Source organism: Microtus pennsylvanicus, chromosome 20, assembly GCF_037038515.1.
Source record: "Microtus pennsylvanicus isolate mMicPen1 chromosome 20, mMicPen1.hap1, whole genome shotgun sequence".
NCBI lineage: Eukaryota > Metazoa > Chordata > Mammalia > Rodentia > Cricetidae > Microtus > Microtus pennsylvanicus.
The window spans coordinates 8074161-8091812 of record NC_134598.1 but is presented as its reverse complement, the minus strand read 5'-3'; the positions used below and the strand labels follow the sequence as shown (position 1 = coordinate 8091812).

The window sequence follows — 17652 nt, the reverse complement described above, 5'->3', positions numbered from 1 at the left end:
TCCATCTTTTGTTGATGCAGAATTAAGAGTGATAAGCATCCCAGAGGGTCTACAAAGGAGCGGCACAGAAATCCTTCTCCATACGTATGCAAAGTTTTCAGTTTGCTGCTTCCCTGCAGGCTACAGCCCTCTATCTCTGCTGAACACTGGAACCACCTAGGGAGCTTTAAAAGTCCCCGAAGCTCAAATTGCAACCCCCAGAGGTTTTAGTATAATTGGGCTAGGGTGAAGCCTGGGCACTGGGGTTTTGAAAAGCTCCCCAAGTCTCCTTAATGCGCAGCCAAGGCTGAAAAAAAGTGCCATTGCGGGAACCTGTTCACAAACCTTTCTACCGTTCTTAACAAGATGGTTCTTTACAGCCATTTAGGCTATCAAAGCATCCCAGAGTTGTCGGTATTATTCTCCTAAACCACAGCTATTGAGAGACCCTGTGGTTTCCCCAGGTCCACAATGGCACCTTTGTGAAGAGATTGCTCAGCCAGCGCACTGCTTGCTCCTTCAGCAACTGTCTGACGTGTCTAGTCAGGCAGCAGCTGGCGTGAGGTAATCAGGAAGGCTTTGCCCAATCTGGAGATTCTACGGCTCTCACCATGAAAGGGGAAGGCAGTTACCTGCTCACCCCTAGACTTCCCCTGCCAGGCTGTGGGATCAGAATACGGACACCAAAGGTATAGAGGTGAGGGCGTGACATCCAGGAGGTTTCGTTCACTTACAGGTGGTGGAGCTGGGGCAGTTTAAACATCTTGGGGGGGATAGCTGTTATTCGATTCCTGTTCAGCTTCAGCACCAGGAGCGTGCTCGCCAAATTGTCAAAATACCCCGGTTCCATGGATATCACTCGGTTGCTATTGATATACCTGTTGAGAGTGTGAAGGTCAGAGGTTTGCTCAGGTTTCTTTGGGAAGGTAAAATGCTTTCCAGAGAACCTGACCATCAGCTGTTAACACTGAGGTCTCAGTAAATAAATTAAGGCTTACACATATGGGATATGGCTCACTCGCAGAATCCTCATCCGCTAGATGTGAAGAAGCCCTGGGTTCCATGAATATAAAACACCGTAGCTTTAATATAAAATGCCCACGGCAGGCGCATGTGTTGGAAAGCTTACTCTCCAGCACATGGGGCTCTTCTAGAAGGTTGTAAAAATGTTGGGGGTGGGGCCTAGCTAGAAGAAGTAGACCACAGAGGGTGGGACTTAGGGTCTCATGATCTGGCCTGACTTCCTGCCCATGCTGTGACAGGGCTGCCTGCCACTTCTCCCATCATGCCTTTCCTGGCAGGATGTACTCTACCCTCAAACTGTCAGTCAAATTAAGTCCCTCCCTCCCTTAAACAGGTTCTTGTCAGGAATTGAGTACAGCATCCAGAAAAGTAACTAGTATACACATAGTGACAGGGGACAGTCTGAGAGCTTCCTGGGCCACAAATACTTGTTACCGATACAGAGAGACTTTGTATGGAATTATTATTAATAAAATACAACAAGGCTGTAGTTTGGGGCATTTTTTTTTAAAATTGCAATACCTAATTAGGCTTATTGTCAATTTCAAGTCAATAAGAAAGCTACATTTAATTGAACAACAGTCAAATGGAGTTTGCTGTATCTTAGCGCCTACCCCTATCATAACAGTATGTTCACTGTGGGCGAAAGGCTTTGGTGACTTCTACTCACAGATACTTGAGTTGTAAGGGTGGAAACGCAGCTCTCAGCTCTGAAATATTGTTGTTGCTCAGGTCCAAGGTCTCGAGGGCCTGAAAAGGCTCCAGCTGCTCAGGGAGGATTTCGTCAATGCTGTTCCCAGCCCTGCAATTAAAACACAGCCGGGTAACAGGTCAATGGCACAAACCAATGGGAGAAGAGTGTTACCTCTTCCTGACTTGTTCTTCAGGAGTATGGAAGACTGGTTGAGCTAAACAGTACTTCTCAAAGACGAACAGCAACCCTATGGCCACGTATTCTCTGAGCTCATACTGACTATATGAAGAACAGCGCCACACATACCTCTAAACACAGCTTCGCTGGTTGTCATGCATTTAAACGCAACTGATTAATCTTTCAGATTATTTTTCTAATTCTTCCTATTTTATTAGATAGTAAATGAAACATCTATCACCAAGTGGGCACACAAACCACAATGCCTTCATTCTCCACCCAAATATATACATACACTATATATATATAATATATGTTATATATACATATATAAAATATAGTTTCCTTCCCCATTCTTGATATATATAATGAATATACACATATATTCATATCTACTGCATTTATTACTATTAGTGGAAGAGGCTACACATGTGGAGATCAGAAGAGAACTTGTGGAGTCAAGTCTCCCCCTTCCACTTGGATGTTTCCACAGCATCTGGGGGCCGCAGTCTGCTGGGGAGGCTACCACAGCAGGTGCATTTACCTTCAGAGCCATCTAGTCAGCCGTATTTCTCCCTGATTCCAAATCTGATTCTTTATAGAATTCTTTGCCTTACAGCACGGTAACAGTCAACTTCCAATACGCATCAGCCTGTGGCTGCTCTAGGGCCTGGCTGGAAAGACCACCTGTTTTTACAGTAAGTTACTAGGTTGTCAGAGACTTCCACACCAAAGGACAGCCGCCGGGCTTTCTGTGCTTCAAATGTATCCTAGAAGACCCAACAGCCTGAACAGTTTCTAAATGCAGGTATATTAAGACATGCTTGACATTACTAGTCCTCAATAACAGACCAAAGTAGACCACAGTGGTAGCGCCACTTGCTACAAACAAGTCATTAAATATTATGTAAATGTGTGCAAGCACGCACATGCGTGCCTGCGCGCACGCGCGCGCACACACACACACACACACACCGACGCACAACCTACAGCACTCACACATAAGTGAATGTTACTGAGCATGGGATAAACATCTAGTGCCAGTACTCCGGGGGCAGAGGCAGAAGTGATGGGTCAACCTCGCCTATTTAAAAAGGCTATGTTTCAAACAAACAAAAAGGAGTGCTCCTTCATTGCAGTACCCACATTTCAAGAGAGCACTAGCCAGTGTGCCTGACAACATCAAACGAGATAGAACATTCCCACCATTTTTCTATTGCATTTCAACTGGGGAAAGGGGAGGGGGGGAGCCCAGTCCCACTCTTACAAACGGACACAGGTACTACAGCTTCCAAGGGGAAACTTAGCACTAAGTGACAATCAGCTAGAAGGCAGAAGTGCTCCACTGTCACACAAGTTCAGGTAGCATGGACTTTTGAGAGCATCACTCAGCAAGGGGGTGACAGCATGTTAAAGTAAAGAAGCTGGAAACAGTCATAATGAGGGTTTCTCCTTACAACCCAAAGAACAGCCAGACGACCTGAGCATTGCACATAGGACTATGCATGTTATACAAACCTCACCCTGTAGTTCTACGGTTGGCAGTAACTCTTTCCAAGGAAATCAGAAAGTATATCTCCTATGGATGTTCTCCTTAGTGGGAAAAGAGCCCTCATCTGTGCTACGTCGCTTACCAGAAGCTGGGCTTTTGTAGTACTTTGGGTTTATTAAGCTTTGATTAATAATTCAGAGACGTCTCTCAATCTTGCATCTCTTCTATGGGCTCCCAAATCCTACCCTGCATGACATCCTGACATTCTACCCTGCATCACATCTGACATCCTACCCTGGATCACATCCTACATCCTACCCTGCATCACATCCTCACATCCTACCCTGCATCACATCCTAACATCCTACCCTGCATCACATCCTAACATCCTACCCTGCATCACATCCTAACATCCTACCCTGCATCACATCCTAACATCCTACCCTGCATCACATCCTAACATCCTACCCTGCATCACATCCTCACATCCTACCCTGCATCACATCCTAACATCCTACCCTGCATCACATCCTAACATCCTACCCTGCATCATATCCTAACATCCTACCCTGCATCACATCCTAACATCCTACCCTGCATCACATCTGACATCCTACCGTGCATCACATCCTAACATCCTACCCTGCATCACATCCTAACATCCTACCCTGTATCACATCCTAACATCCTACCCTGCATCACATCCTAACATCCTACCCTGCATCACATCCTAACATCCTACCCTGCATCACATCCTAACATCGTACCCTGCATCACATCCTAACATCCTACCCTGCATCACATCCTCACATCCTACACTGCATCACATCCTCACATCCTACCCTGCATCACATCCTGACATCCTACCCTGCATCACATCCTAACATCCTACACTGCATCACATCCTAACATCCTACCCTGCATCACATCCTAACATCCTACCCTGCATCACATCCTAACATCCTACCCTGCATCACATCCTAACATCCTACCCTGCATCACATCCTAACATCCTACCCTGCATCACATCCTGACATCCTACCCTGCATCACATCTAACATCCTACAGTGCATCACATCCTAACATCCTACACTGCATCACATCTGACATCCTACCCTGCATCACATCCTAACATCCTACCCTGCATCACATCCTAACTTCCTACACTGCATCACATCCTAACATCCTACACTGCATCACATCCTAACATCCTACCCTGCATCACATCCTAACTTCCTACCCTGCATCACATCCTCACATCCTACCCTGTATCACATCCTAACATCCTACCCTGCATCACATCTGACATCCTACCCTGCATCACATCCTCACATCCTACCCTGCATCACATCTGACATCCTACCCTGCATCACATCCTAACATCCTACCCTGCATCACATCCTAACATCCTACCCTGCATCACATCCTAACATCCTACCCTGCATCACATCCTAACATCCTACCCTGCATCACATCCTAACATCCTACCCTGCATCACATCCTAACATCCTACCCTGCATCACATCCTCACATCCTACCCTGCATCACATCTGACATCCTACCCTGCATCACATCCTAACATCCTACCCTGCATCACATCCTAACATCCTACCCTGCATCACATCCTAACATCCTACCCTGCATCACATCCTAACATCCTACCCTGCATCACATCCTAACATCCTACCCTGCATCACATCCTCACATCCTACCCTGCATCACATCCTAACATCCTACCCTGCATCACATCCTAACATCCTACCCTGCATCACATCCTAACATCCTACCCTGCATCACATCCTAACATCCTACCCTGCATCACATCCTAACATCCTACACTGCATCACATCTGACATCCTACCCTGCATCACATCCTAACATCCTACCCTGCATCACATCCTAACATCCTACCCTGCATCACATCCTAACATCCTACCCTGCATCACATCCTAACATCCTACCCTGCATCACATCCTAACATCCTACCCTGCATCACATCCTCACATCCTACACTGCATCACATCCTAACATCCTACCCTGCATCACATCCTCACATCCTACCCTGCATCACATCCTACCCTGCATCACATCCTAACATCCTACCCTGCATCACATCCTAACATCCTACCCTGGATCACATCCTACATCCTACCCTGCATCACATCCTAACATCCTACCCTGCATCACATCCTAACATCCTACCCTGGATCACATCCTACATCCTACCCTGCATCACATCCTAACATCCTACCCTGCATCACATCCTAACATCCTACCCCGCATCACATCTGACATCCTACCCTGCATCACATCCTGACATCCTACCCTGCATCACATCCTAACATCCTACCCTGCATCACATCCTAACATCCTACCCTGCATCACATCCTAACATCCTACCCTGCATCACATCCTCACATCCTACCCTGCATCACATCCTCACATCCTACCCTGCATCACATCCTAACATCCTACCCTGCATCACATCCTAACATCCTACCCTGCATCACATCTGACATCCTACCCTGCATCACATCCTAACATCCTACCCTGCATCACATCCTAACATCCTACCCTGCATCACATCCTAACATCCTACCCTGCATCACATCCTGACATCCTACCCTGCATCACATCCTAACATCCTACACTGCATCACATCCTAACATCCTACCCTGCATCACATCCTGACATCCTACCCTGCATCACATCCTGACATCCTACCCTGCATCACATCCTAACATCCTACCCTGCATCACATCCTGACATCCTACCCTGCATCACATCCTAACATCCTACCCTGCATCACATCCTGACATCCTACCCTGCATCACATCCTAACATCCTACCCTGCATCACATCCTAACATCCTACCCTGCATCACATCCTACACTGCATCACATCCTACCCTGCATCACATCCTAACATCCTACACTGCATCACATCCTAACATCCTACCCTGCATCACATCCTAACATCCTACCCTGCATCACATCCTAACATCCTACCCTGCATCACATCCTCACATCCTACCCTGCATCACATCCTAACATCCTACCCTGCATCACATCCTCACATCCTACCCTGCATCACATCCTAACATCCTACCCTGCATCACATCCTACAGTGCATCACATCCTAACATCCTACCCTGCATCACATCCTAACATCCTACCCTGCATCACATCCTACACTGCATCACATCCTACCCTGCATCACATCCTAACATCCTACACTGCATCACATCCTAACATCCTACCGTGCATCACATCCTAACATCCTACCCTGCATCACATCCTAACATCCTACCCTGCATCACATCCTAACATCCTACCCTGCATCACATCCTAACATCCTACCCTGCATCACATCCTAACATCCTACCCTGCATCACATCCTAACATCCTACCCTGCATCACATCCTAACATCCTACAATGCATCACATCCTAACATCCTACCCTGCATCACATCCTAACATGTACACATACTGCAAACTCTCTGGGGCAGGAATTTGTGTTCATGCCACTGTGCTGGAATGCAATGAAACCAGAAATAATGGTGAGCACTCAGTAGGTGTCATACATGAAGCATGTTTCATACATTATGCTGTTGAATGATAAAATAATTTCTCTCACAAATATAATAGATAATCTAAAGTTGGGAAACTAGGTCTTTTGTAAAACCAGTCCAACCACTTCTGAGTCACCTCACGCAGTAAGTCTGAGTTAGTCCTCAAACAATCCCAGGTTTCTTTTCCAGAACACAGAGCATCAGAGATATTTTGGCAGCTTCTCACTGCACACATTCCTTCAGAAAGAACTGCTGCTTCTTACCTTGACAAAAACAAAAACAAAACCAAAAAAAAAAAAAAAAAAAACCCCTCTTAACTTCTATTTTCTAACTGATGAGGAAATCCAACTGGCCCCCTGATCCATCATCACAGGCATAGCCAGGGCCCCTTTCAATCTCCTCTCCCAGACAGACCAGGCCTCCAGGGATCTGTGTGCTCAGCGCCCACTGCAGTCGGAAGGCTCGACTTCCTGATGCTGCCAAGGCCAGGTGCTGCCTTCCCCACAACAAACAAGGAGGAAGGAACCGCACAGACACGGGCTCCAAACACGACACCAACTACCTTCTCAAGCTACGGTTCAAACCCTTAGTCTATTCTTTTTAAGGACTCTAGGGCGCTGTCTGTTGGATCTTTAAGACCCGAATCATCAGAGAACAGAACTCCACCAGAAGCCATGCTGCACCGGGGAACAAGCTCACAAGGCACAGCATACCTTCAAAGCCGAGATCACAGTCAAGTCTGAAAAAAAAAAAGAAACAGCAGTCCTACGTACAAGTCACAAATTACAAAGACCCTTGGATCCCCATAACTTTGTTTAGAGTCAAGTCAGCCATGACCTCTGGTTTTGACCGTTTCCCACATCTGGGTTTCCCACATCTGGGTTTGCCAGAGAACAAACTCCTTGATCTAGCTGTGAGGTAGAAGCTAATGCAAGTGTGACAATTAGTCAGTTTCTAGGTCCCGGAGATGGAGGCGGTCCAAGCCAAGCCAAGAGGCCCTACGGTCAGGGTCTAGGGGCTGAACAAAACCACAATTCGGGGGACAGAAAATTTCTCTTAAATACATAGCCGGTGTTTCTAGCACCAGGATCCCCATCCCCCAGCAGCCCTCAAGTGCCCAGACTCACCCTGGCTCACATCTCCCTTCACGTCTGCACCTGGTTTGGGCCCATGCTGTCTGGGGCTAGACTTCCTAGACTTAAACGGTATTTCCCAACAACAAAAGGAGAACAATAGCTGTAGTGTTTACTTTCGTTATTATTACTTTTTTTTCCCCTAATAAATGGAGCAAATTAGTCTTTTGAGGTAGAGAAAGGGAGGCCCACAGGTGTCTATCATGTCGGTCAAATAAGGCTGCAAGTCAGATAACAAGCTATACAATCTTCGGTTTATATATTCGTTTGTTTATAAGGTAATTATGAACAAGGTATTAAAACTGCCAATTACTTGAGTGACGAATAAAATTTTCCTTGCAGTAAAAGTATGGTCCAGCCAAAGCCAGCAATTTCCTGAACTGCACAGCTCCTAAATTGCAGTGTGAAAGTGCTCCGTTCTGGATGGAGCGTGCACAGTGTGGTCTTTGTCGGCCTCGATGCCCAGCACAAAAATCCCTCTCAGCCACCAGGATAATAGCCCCTGTATCACAAAAATTTAAATCTGCCCTAATGGAACTGAATCAAATCCAAATTCGGGTTTCTTATTACCTTAGACTAACTGGCAAATTACCACCTGATAGGTACCAGTTTAAAACAAAAACAAACAAAAAAAAAAACTTGCTTTATATCATGAAAGAGGGTTTTAAACAGAAAGAGAGAAAGAACGACATTTTAAAAAGAGCGAAAAGAAAATCTCTCACAACACTCAAAATAAATGTGTTTCAGAGATGGGGCCTAAACAGCCACTTACAAAGGACAAAGGTTCAATTCTGCCACAGTTTTAGCTTTTCTCCAAATATGGAGAGATGCCAAACTTCATCAACACATTCAAAAGCACCACAGCTGATCAGACTGGGGCAGAATGTATACAGTTTTGATTAAAAACAAATTCCTTCTCCATCGCTGAAGTTACGTGTGCATGGCGTCTTTCCATTGCTCCAAATCACACGGCCCGGAGGGTGTTTAAGTCCTGCACAAACCCATTAGAGAGGAGGGATATTTGCTCTTCTGTGTGTTGATGGCACAGAGAGGTCCATGGTCACAGTCCGCACTGAGGGGACTTATAATTAGTCCCTTCAAGACAAACAGACCTTCAGGGCACGGCTGGTAGGGAACATAAAACAGTTGCTTCCTTCTAGCTTCCGAAGAAGCCACAGGAAAAAAAAAAAACCAGGCGCCCCAGGTATTTCAACCCTGGCTTCTAAGGTCCAAAAATAAGGGCTTCATTTTGCTGCCAATGCCATCTTCCAGCCATCTCTGCCAAACACCATAAATGTAGAGGCAAACATGGCTTACCATTTTTCTCTGATGATATTTACTCTAAGAATGCCGGAGAGAGACCTAGCTATGACCAAGATCAAGATGCCCTTGACTTCCCACAAGCCTCTAGTCTAATGGGGGAAAACAACAGGCATAGGTCAGTGGCAGGGTGATGCTGAGAAGGAAGGAAGGGACAGCGGATTAGACACTTCATGGGCGCTGGGAAGAGCACAGAAACGCCAGCAGAATTTGCTAAGGAAGTCACTGTCGAGACCCAAGGATGCAGTTAGCCCGGCAAGTGGGAGAACAGGCCAGTGATGCTGTAAGCAGAAGCAGAGGAACAAGCCAGCGGCTCAAATGAGACAGAAGAAAGCATAGCATCTTCTCAAGGAAGTGGAAGTGCACTTGGCTCGCTGGGATGTAGCGTTCACAGCTACAGAGAGGTTGATGCTCAAGAGTGAATTAGCTAAGGACGAAAGAGTCAATTCCTAGGCGAAGAGCACTTGCTAGTCTTCCAGAGGACCTGAGCTCAGATCCCAGCACCTCATCGGGTGGCTCAGTCACCTGTAACTGGAGGTCCATGGAAGCCAACATCCCACCCTGGCCTCTGAGGATACCTGCACACACGTGACAAACATACACACATATACATAAATAGAAATAATACATCTTAAAACAAAGAAAGAGCAAGGTAGCTGAGATGACAGTAGGTGATATCAGGCCCTGGGAACTATGTTAGGAAATGGCTTTACCATTGGGATTGCTGGTGGGGATAGACCAGAGGTCTCCTAGTGACGGGACGATACCAGGGACCTGGCAGGGCAGGAGCTGGTAGAGACTGTCTGAAAGGCAGACAAGAACGGATGCACAGCACCGCATGTGAGGCTTCTTAGTAAATGAAGGGGAAAGAGGGTGGTATTCTGGTGTCATGGCAACGACCTGCTTAGACGTTATGTTTGGAGGGTCATGCACCATGCTTTCTTCTGGCTTCCGGAGCAGAGCCAAGGCTTTGTCCCCCCTGCACATGGGTCCAGGTCCCCTGCTCTGCAGCTCTGGCCTTGGGACCAGGTTCAACTCTAGAGGAGTCTCCCCTCACTCTGTTACTTTTGTGTTCTGTGCTGGATGTGAGGTACTCTCTAGGACCTGGGACTCCCTCTTGCTTGGCAGGTATGAAGTATCACAGATTAAAAACAACCAATACCAGCGCTTCAATGGGTTGGTAGCTTCTCAGAAAACGGTTGAGTACTGTCTCCACACATTAGGAATCCTCTCCTTTGATAGGATATGGGGAGCAGCTGCGTTGCCTAGGAACCTGGGGGTATTGCGCCTAGTAAAGCACAGCTGGTGAGGCTCGAAGGGCCACTTGCCATGGTGGTGACCGCTTCTCCTTGTGATCCTTTGACTCCCCGTGATATCCACCATGCACAGTGTCTCAAAAGTTCTTGTGCACTGCTAAGTGGATTTAAATGGTGATCATTTCGTTCCAAGGTGAGGAAAGAGGCTTGCAGGGTGCAATGGTCTCTGTTGGTGGCGAGGAGCAGGAACAGCAGGCTTTTTCACGCAGGAACCGCCGAACCAATCAAGCCCTCGCTCCACGAAGAGTGAGGAACATCTGCCAATAGTTTCGACTGTGGCTTACCTATTGCGCCAGATACAAGGCAGCTCACAGCTGCGCAGGCGCGATGTGTAAGGGCATGCCGTGCTGGCTCCTTAAGGATGCTATGTGTAGAAGTCGCTCTCCTTTCGAGAGCATGGGAAACCATGCTTTAGATACTGCAGTTCCCTCTCTAGCTGGAATGCTTCACCCCAGTTATATCCCTCCCGTTCTAGTCTTCTGTGCCACTAACAACAGCTGAATCTATGGTCATTCCACTCCAAACTCAACTCTGCAAGCACATTAAATATACTGACTGGTACAGTCTGGCCTGGCCAAAGGGAAATACTGATCTCGGCATAAACTTACAAGCAACCAGCTTTACATGGTATGTAAAGAAATCACCGGCTATTAATGAAAACACAACATGGTACAAATGCACAAACGGGCATTTATTTCCAACATCTCTCTCTCTCTCTCTTTCTCTCTCTCTCTCTCTCTCTCTCTCTCTCTCTCTCTCTCTCTCACGCACACACACACACACACACACACTCACACACATACATCAAAAAAAAAAAGTTTCCTTGAGTCATCTTGAAAACTACTTTGGATGAAACAACTTAACTCCACTTAATATCAGACTTCATTTAGAAGAAAGATTTGGCAGGCGAAAAGCCTCCCCTGTACAGATAAAAATAAACAGCCTTTGCTCACCTCTGCGAACAAGATAATGAGGAAGTCTCATTAAGAGAACACACATGTTTAGACTGGCCTGCCAGCACTGTGCCATCGAGTGAGAGCCGACTGCGGAAAGTTCTGCACGCAGACAAGAACAGAGCCCCACGAGGAGGCGGCTGTCAGATCTTCTCAGCTCAAAGCCAGGTCAACACCAAGCATAGTATCTTTTGGATCACAAACAGGATAAAGATGGCTATGGTACAGTATTTTAACAGCGGTCCGACAATAATCAGGGTTCTGTATGCCTGCCAGTTAGAACACATGTTAAAATGAAAACCGGACCGTAGGTCAAAAGCCCATTCATACCACATACAACACAACCCTTCTTCATTGATCCCAGGTATAAAAGTTCAAGTTGGTCCTCTGTGTAAACAGAAATTGACAAAAAAATAAATAAATAAAATTAAAAAACTCTAAAAGCGGGTGATAAAGCAGGTAGTTACTGAAAACTTATCTTAATGTGAAATTAGTATGCACAATAAAGCTAACTCTGCTCTGACAATACAATTTTTTAATTCTGGGGTTCGAGAGGTGACTCAGCAGGTAACACACACTTACTGCCAGGTCTGATGACCTAGCTTTGAACCCCCATGGTGGATCTCTAGTCCTCTGACCCCCACACCTGTGCTGTAGAGGCACTCATGGGAATGGCGATCCAAGATGCCTGGGGTTTTCCAGAAAATGGCACACTCCCTCAGCTGCCCAGGAGGACAGAGAAACAAACAAACACAAAGATGACTCCTTCTACGGATCAACTCGCTCAGAGATGAGGCTCCCTGATATAATAATTCAGACTGCCGTGCCTGAGAGGGCATCAGTCTCCTGTGGTTCAATGTCTTGCTTTGCTTCACTGGGTAAATCCAACCAGACGGAAATGGCATAGGAAGATCTAGCCCAGCCATCATGAGCTGGATGCCAAGAGTTGCATGGTGGAGCACTACCAGTAACCGGATTTGCCACAGAGACTTCAGGAAGAACCACAGCCCCTAGCATTGTGCCTCCCTCCGAGAGTCTTCTTTTACAAGTTGTTCCTGTACCCCTGATCCTTATTGTCCTCAGTTTGTGCCCTCATTTTCCTGGGCCTCGATTCCCATTAGCTTCTCCATGTTTGGGAATATTTCTGTGAGTCTGGCCATTAGGTGTGTGCTCAGTGCTCGGGCAAGAAGTGGTTGTCCTTTCAGGCTGGGAAGGCTTGGTCCTTACAGATGAAGCCAGGCACTGTGGTGATTCTTCACCCCAGTGATGCTCAGCCTTGAGCCAACATCAGGGCTGGAAGAGGGCATCTTGGAGGCAGGCCTGCAGAGCACGGCACCCCGGGAGTTCTATTCGGGGTGTGTGCAGGGGAAGGTAGACATGGGAGTCTGTGCTCCTACCAAGTCCTCGAGTGCCCTGCTGCTAGGAATGCTGTGGCAAGATCACTGTCAGTTATCCCGAGAGCCTGCATTCAAGTTTGCCTCCCCTCAGAGCTCCTTGTACAGCCCCAAAGTGATGAAATTTCACACCGCAAGTCCTCACTGCAAGCCTTTGGCTGCACACAGTAAGTAGGTCCTTTTAGTAGAGAGCAATTTTGCTTCTCAGTCCTCAGATTGTGCCCCCCACCCAAACTGTGGCAACCTCTTCAATGTCTACCAGTGTCTTCTGGTGGAATTCAGCTCACAGAGGAGCCAGCTTCCTAAGTGCATGCTCTTTTGTCCGCTCTCCTCCCAGTCTCTATCCCTTTGTCCGCTGGCTCTTTCTGGGAGAATTTTCCAGCTTTCCCCCAGCGCTTTGATTTCTTCGTTAAAATGACTGTTTCTGCATTCTGAGCTTCGGTTTTATAGCTTGGTCACTAGCTGCACTTTCACCTTCCAGAGTATTTCCCGCTGCATGTTCTCACTGGGCTCTTCTGCTTTTGTGGCTTTAGTGGTTCCTCTTCCTTCCCCAAAGACCAGATCTATGTCTCCATCTATTGCCTCCAAATCCCCTTTTTCCATTTTTTTTCAGATTCTGACTTTCGAAAGCATTAGATATTCATTCATGTTTTCTAAGAAAGTTCTTTTAAAAAATCTAAAGCTAGGTGGGGCAGCAAACACACATAATCCTAGCATTCAGGAGGCTGAGGCAGGAAGACACTGAGTTCAAAAGCCACCCTGACCTAAGCAGCAAGACCTTATCTCAAAAACAAAGAAAAAGCAAAAAGAACAATAGCAAAACAACTCGAAGGAAGTAGGATGTAGCTGTAGCCAAGGTGGTGGAATTCTTGCCTGGCAAACCCAAGACTCTGGATTTAGTCTCCAGTGGCACATACATCAAGCACGGTGGTACAGGTGGTACATGTCTTTATTCCAGTTCTCGGGAGGTGAAAACAGGAGGGGCGGAAGTTTAAGGTCATCTTCTGGTTTACAGTGAGAGCCTTCAGGAACACACAAATCCATCCCACCCAGACTCCACAAGCTTCCTATTCAGTTGTCCTAGAAATAAACTTCCAGTCTCGTATGTCAGATGTAGGGCTATGAGTCTGGATGAGAATATGGAGGTCCCGATACTTGATACTTCTTATAATTTTGTTCTAGCTAAGCCTTTTTTGTTTCCAGTCCTATGGGGTACCTCCACTTTCATAGGTTTCCCGAACTATCCTGAGGATCAGTAGATTATGCACATGTGTATACACACATATGCACACACACATACACACACATGCACACACACCCCACACAGATACACACATGCACACACTCGTACAAACGCACACACATGCACACACATACATACACACATGCACATTCACACACACTCACACACTCACACACACATACACATATGCACACACACTCACACACACTCACACATATGCACACATGCACACACACATATGCACATACACTCACACACACATACACACATGCACACACACATACACATACACACTCACACACATACACACATTTTTACTTTCAGGGATCTCCTCCACTTTCTCCCTACATAAGTTTATGATTTATCCATTGGCTTGTAAACTTTTTATGACATTTTCATTTGGCCTGTGATCTTTTCTTTGTTCTTGCTGGTATTTACTTTGGGTCTTTTCTTCTCCTTTTCTGTGTTTTATTCCTTTCATTTTAAGGTGGCCATGAGAGAACCGAGCAGAATAAGTGTGCTCGGGGTGACCTGCCTAGCACACGTCTTCTGCAGTATTTCATCAGTAGCACCCCATTTTCCTGAAAAGTGAGCAAATATTTACCACTAACTCATTTCTTCCATATGAATAAACCATTTTATTGGCCTAAACAAGGAACTGTCACTTCATAACAAAAGCAAGACAGTATGGCTGTTCGAAACCACAAGTAAATAACCAGGTATCACAGAAGGATTACCTGTGCACATATACACCAGGCTAAAGTAATTCTCTTTTATTTGGTTCGCAGAGCAACAGGCAGGGAACATGGCGGAGTATCTTGGTCTCACTGGTCCCTCTGGGTAGACCCAGAACATGTGGTGGTTGTGATCCCATGGGCAGGTGTGTTCGCACCCCCATTCTCTGTGCACCCTGGCATTGAGCTAGGGGATTCTTATCACCACAGAGGACTTACTGAGCAGAACTGGTCAAGCCTGCGGGAAAGGGGCAAGAGGATTTGTGCCCTCGAGATGGCAGGGGCTGGGACTGGTGTGGCATGCCTGGAGTTCGGCACAGAGGAGCTGAGGCAGCAGAACCAAGGCAGTGAGACCTGTCCCACCACACAAACAGTAGCAGGAGGACAAAGCGTTATTAAAAAACTTGTGTTTAAAGCCTGCGATGCCCAGAGTGGAGGCTTCCTCCCCAACACAGAGGGGTAAGTTCTAGCAATTACAGCCATAGAGCGGTCTCTCTGGAATGGGCGCTCACCAGAATGACCTTCAGCCCAGATGTGCTCCCTGGAGAGGCCCAAGGATATCTCTCTCTCTCTCTCTCTCTCTCTCTCTCTCATCCTTTGCTCCCACCGAGGAAAACGCCTCTTCTAATCCCAAGTTATGACACTTGTGCATAGACATTTATACTGAATAAAAAACTGGGTCACAACAGTAACATATCAAACTATTTCTAATTCTGTGTAAATAATTCTCTTTGTTAATTACATGTTGTGGTGAGTAGGAAAAAGAGACAGACTCATTCTATGAGCTGACTGTGTGCCCAAATCTGTAAGCATTTTCCATTGGGGGAATTCTGCCAGATATTCTAGACCAATGCCATGTGTGGGATTACAAAGAAAACAGTGACCAAATTCAAAAGTGCCTCTCTCTTTCTCAATAGATAGACACACACACACACACACACACACACACACACACACATATACACACACGTCTGGTTTTACACATATGTGTTCATTTTGACTATTGCATCTTATATTACTTTGCTATGATAATTTGAATTACATAATAAAACTGACAGTTCACAAATAAATACCAAATGTATCCTATGCGCCAAAGTACCTGAAGTGTGACTATTCCCTTAAAATCTCCTTTGGTCTTCAACTTTATTCTATAGACTTCTAGACTGCTCTATCTGCTGACTGAAGCTATACAATAAGGGAATGAGACAGCCAGGCCGGTAGTATAAAGAGAGAGAAAGGAGGTGTTTGTGTTTATAATTGCCTTTCCTTTCATGTTTTGAATTTAGCACTTAAGCAACATACAACCAAAGGAAGAAGAGGGCTGTTGGTCACAACACTGTTTCGCTGGTTTGGTCTTCAGCAGACAAGAGTCCTGAACCCCTGGCCTTAGGAAGCCATCAGAGAAACTTAAGCAAGGAAAGGAAGAGTCAAAAGCAACTAGACCAGAATAGAGGTGCATGTCGAATCTTGCCACCGCAATCATGGAAAGTTAACTGGCTAGAACTTTGTTTTGTCTGTCTTGGCAGAACAAGCCTCACTTGGCATAGAGATGCTTCCTGGTAGAAGCTGTCCCCAGTGCTTCAAAGCGACACTTGAAATGGTTAATCCCAAGTGGGGAGGAATAGGGAGGCCGGGATAGCTCAGATGTTCTGCGCCAAGCATTCAAGTGGGACAAGCTCAAGGGAGTGGAGGTCGATTTTAGGAACTTCAAGGAAGACATTTGGATGCACACCTTCCTAGACCTGAATGGAGGGGGGATGGCCTTGGACTTCCCACAGGGCAGGGTACCCTGCCCTCTCTTAGGACTGGAAGGGTGGGAAGAGGGTGAGTGGGGGAGCGGGAGGGAAATGGGAGGAGGGGAGGAAGTGGAAATTTTGAATGGTATTATTTATAAAGCAATAATAATAACAATAATAAATAAATAAATAATGATTGCCTAATAGGTCACTTCTTTCAAATCTACAACTCTTGTTTTTTGGGGAGAAGAATCAACTTAATAAGTAAAAACAAGTTGTAACAGATGGAGGAACTGACTGGCTAATTGTATAATTAACTAGGAGCAAGTCATGCATTCAGGCCTCTATCCATCCAAACGTGTACTGAGTACCTCCCATGTACCAAACACCATCCAAACGTGTACTGAGTACCTCCCGTGTACCAAACACCATCCAAACGTGTACTGAGTACCTCCCATGTACCAAACACCATCCAAATGTGTACTGAGTACCTCCCATGTACCAAACACCATCCAAACGTGTACTGAGTACCTCCCGTGTACCAAACACCATCCAAACGTGTTCTGAGTACCTCCCATGTACCAATCACCATCCAAACGTGTACTGAGTACCTCCCGTGTACCAAACACCATCCAAACGTGTACTGAGTACCTCACATGTACCAAACACCATCATGCGAGCCATGTCCTAATGGGCATAAAAATAGAAAAGACATCACTTTGGGCAGGTTCCATTTGGAAGAGAAAAATAGAAACTTCAAAATCACAAACACAACTGGAAGAAATAAGTTTACAGACACACTTAAAAACGTAAAAGTGGCTGGGTACAATGGCTTTTGCCCAACACTCAGGAGGCAGAAGCAGACAGATCTCTATGAGTTCTCAGCT

The 17652-nt window shown here is 46.1% G+C and overlaps 1 protein-coding gene across 1 annotated transcript in view; it reads right to left on the bottom strand.

Annotated features, from left to right (window-relative positions):
* The window catches only part of Lrig3 (leucine rich repeats and immunoglobulin like domains 3), a 51438-nt gene that overhangs the window by 18006 nt on the left and 15780 nt on the right, over nucleotides 1-17652 (bottom strand). Inside the window, exons 4-5 of the mRNA XM_075954374.1 lie at nucleotides 1673-1804; nucleotides 714-857 (exon numbers count right to left, since the gene is read on the bottom strand). Of these exons, the coding sequence (XP_075810489.1) occupies nucleotides 714-857; nucleotides 1673-1804 (276 nt within the window). The remainder of the gene's footprint in view (nucleotides 1-713; nucleotides 858-1672; nucleotides 1805-17652) is intronic.